At 57.8% G+C, this 2,735-nt stretch overlaps 1 protein-coding gene across 1 annotated transcript; it reads right to left on the bottom strand.

Annotated features, from left to right (window-relative positions):
* Positions 1 to 216: 216 nt before the first annotated feature.
* On the bottom strand, positions 217 to 2,641 carry PHYSODRAFT_337767 (hypothetical protein; the record flags this gene model as incomplete). Its single annotated transcript, XM_009535453.1, has 3 exons — positions 217 to 1,053; positions 1,131 to 1,474; positions 1,711 to 2,641. Coding segments are annotated over 3 exons (2,112 nt in total), but the record flags the coding sequence as incomplete, so codon positions are not given.
* Between the last annotated feature and the right edge of the window lie 94 nt (positions 2,642 to 2,735).

The raw sequence follows: 2,735 nt of genomic DNA, 5'->3' as shown, positions 1-2,735 counted from the left end.
ACACTGGATCTTGGGCGTCCTCCATCCGGGCAATAGCTATGTGCGGTTGCTCCTGTCGAATCGACCCATTGTCCTGCGTCACCGTGGGATCTGGCCTCGACGGAGGTCCGATCGTCGGCTCGTCCCGTCCACATCCAAGATCCGTGGATCTGACCTGGGATGATGGGCTCTGGGGTGATGGGCTCTGGATCTGCACCTCTTCCCACGTGTCAATCTTCATGCACTGACGTAACGCGAACGGTTGACTGCGAGGTTCGCCGACTCCCAGGGACTCCTCGTCACTTGGATCTTGATCCGGCGAATCTTCGGCCTGCGGATCACTTGTCCGCTCGTCTCCTCCGGTCGCTGATCTCGTGTCCGCGCCTTGATTGAAGCTTGGAGTTGCAACACCTCCGCCGCCCCGGCGATGCATTCGTCGATCGCCTGACCGGGCGGATCTGGCAGCGACTTGCCCCGTCCACCCCCGGCGCTCTTGGATCTTGGTTCCACCTGTCTGACTTGAGCTGGATCCTGCCTCCGCAGTATTGCACGCGGCGTCGGATACTCAGGACGCTCCACCATCGGCCCCGTCGGGGTTTCTGGAGGCGTCACCTCCGCAGATCCAGCCTCCGTCGTGGCTTGCAGCACGAGATTCTGCCACTCCAGGTAGCGGCGGGATCCGACGGATACGTAACCTTGGATCCGCGGCACCCGATCACCGGCCAGCCACATCCCTACTTGATGATTCTGGCGCAGCACCAGCTCCTTATCGCCGACGTTCGTGATTCGAAGGTACCGTGTCTTGCCCGGGCCCTTGATCACTGTTGGCACCCATCGCTCCCCTCGCGTAACCCAAAGCTTGTCATGTTCCGATCCTCGCAGACGCATGGGCAACTCTGCGGACTCTCCGATCCCAAGCTGGAGATAGCGATCCAACTTTACCGACTGCGCTTTGTCACTGTAGAGTGAACAGCGTCCGCTGAGCTGGATCCGGACTTCGTCAGGCAGGTAGAGAGTCCCATCAGCTAGATCCAGTCGGATCCCGGCTGACCCAAGGTGATCTTGATCCGCGTTCTCCCTTCCGTCGTATACACGTTGTCTCCGATCCCAACGCATTCTTGGCCCTGACTCCTGTCGATGTAGCACCCAACCTTACGAGCAAAGGCGGTGTCCGCGATGGACACCTCGCCACCGGTATCTAGGAGTAAGATAGCCTTCTCATTGTTGATCTTGCCGTGGATCTTGGCCTGACGGAACCACTTGCCTGGCGAATGTTGCTTCCAGTACCCTCGAAATTCTCCAGGTAGGAGATACGAGGACTCTGGATCTACGATCCGCCGGCTTGCAGCGACACGTCGGGATCTGGATCCCGAGGTGTCTTCGCCTTCCGCTGGTTTGAACCACTGCTCTGGATCCTGCTGCTTCCAATAGCCTTGACGAGCTTCTGGATCCAGGTCTGCTTCCACTGTCGCATCGGATCTGGAGTAGTCGTCGGCTTGCCGAAGACTTGAGATCACAGCAGTACGTTTCCCATGAAGATCACATGTATTACCGCGTAGATTCTGTCGTTTGCTAACTGGATCTGTCGATGTCTTGTTCACAAATGCATAGATGCAATAACTAGAACGCTCGGCTCGTACCGGATTCCAACCCGGCGAGCGTCCTAGTTTAACATCCTTTCCGCCATTTCTGGCAGCATCCCCGCATGCTTGGCTGGATTGAACCACTGACGGATCTGGTTGTAAAACTCTTCCATCGGGCACCGGCCCACGTCATGGAGTTCACCACACCCACGGCACACGAAGAGGCAATGGTCACCTGGATGACCCTTCTTGCCGCACTTCTCACACGTCAACCGCTTCCAGCAGCCGAGATGCGAGTGCTTCTTGGATCCGCAGTGCGTACAGCGGCTTCTCTCGGATCCGTCAGCGTGGATCTTGGATCTCTGATCGCGGGAGGTTGGATCTTGCTGCTGCCGGTCTAGAGGGTTCCGTTCCAGGGCTTTCGGCTCTTCCTCGACTGGTTTCGCATGGTCGTGGGAGGCAGACAAATAGATCCTGCGGTATTCGTCGCACTCGGAGTCCGATCCATCGCTGGATCCAGACTCGGATCCCGAGTCAGGTTGGATTTGGATCGCACGCACATGTTTGGCTGGAGCGGCCGGCGCAGGCGTCGCTGGTGCTTTTTGTCGGTACTTGCTGGATCCATACGCGGACTTCTTCTGTCGGTTCTTCGCCCGATCCAAGGCACGCAGGACTTCTTCCAACTCGTCAGCATCCGGCTGTCGGAGCAATGCCAGCCGATCCGCCAGATCCTCATCGCCCAGAGTCTCAATGAAATGGTCCACATGCTCGCGCTTCTCCTTGGACCCACCGTCTTTGATCTTGAGTCGAGCACGGAGTCCGGCGACGTTAAGTCGGTAGAGATAATTCAGCGGAGACTCATCCGATCGCTTGCGAGCATGATAATACTGGCGGGCGACGGAGATCCCCAGTCCACAGTATTGGGTCTGGAAGCTGCGAAGGAGATCCGGCCACTTATTGCGTGTGGATCGAGGTAGTTGACGGTACCAGTTCCGCGCCGATCCAGACAGCAGATCCGCAAAGGTCAGGCACTTCTCTTCGTCAGGTGCTTGATCGCGGAGGAACGCAGACTTCACCTTACTGACCCAAGCTCTCACTCAATCCTCGTCTTGGTCCTTGCCAGAGAACTCCTTCAGATCCGAGACCGCCGAGATCCGGACTCGTTGGATCAGG

This window comes from Phytophthora sojae (assembly GCF_000149755.1).
Source record: "Phytophthora sojae unplaced genomic scaffold PHYSOscaffold_8, whole genome shotgun sequence".
Lineage (NCBI taxonomy): Eukaryota > Oomycota > Peronosporomycetes > Peronosporales > Peronosporaceae > Phytophthora > Phytophthora sojae.
The sequence above is the reverse complement of the archived record's forward strand: the minus strand, read 5'-3'. Positions and strand labels throughout refer to the sequence as shown.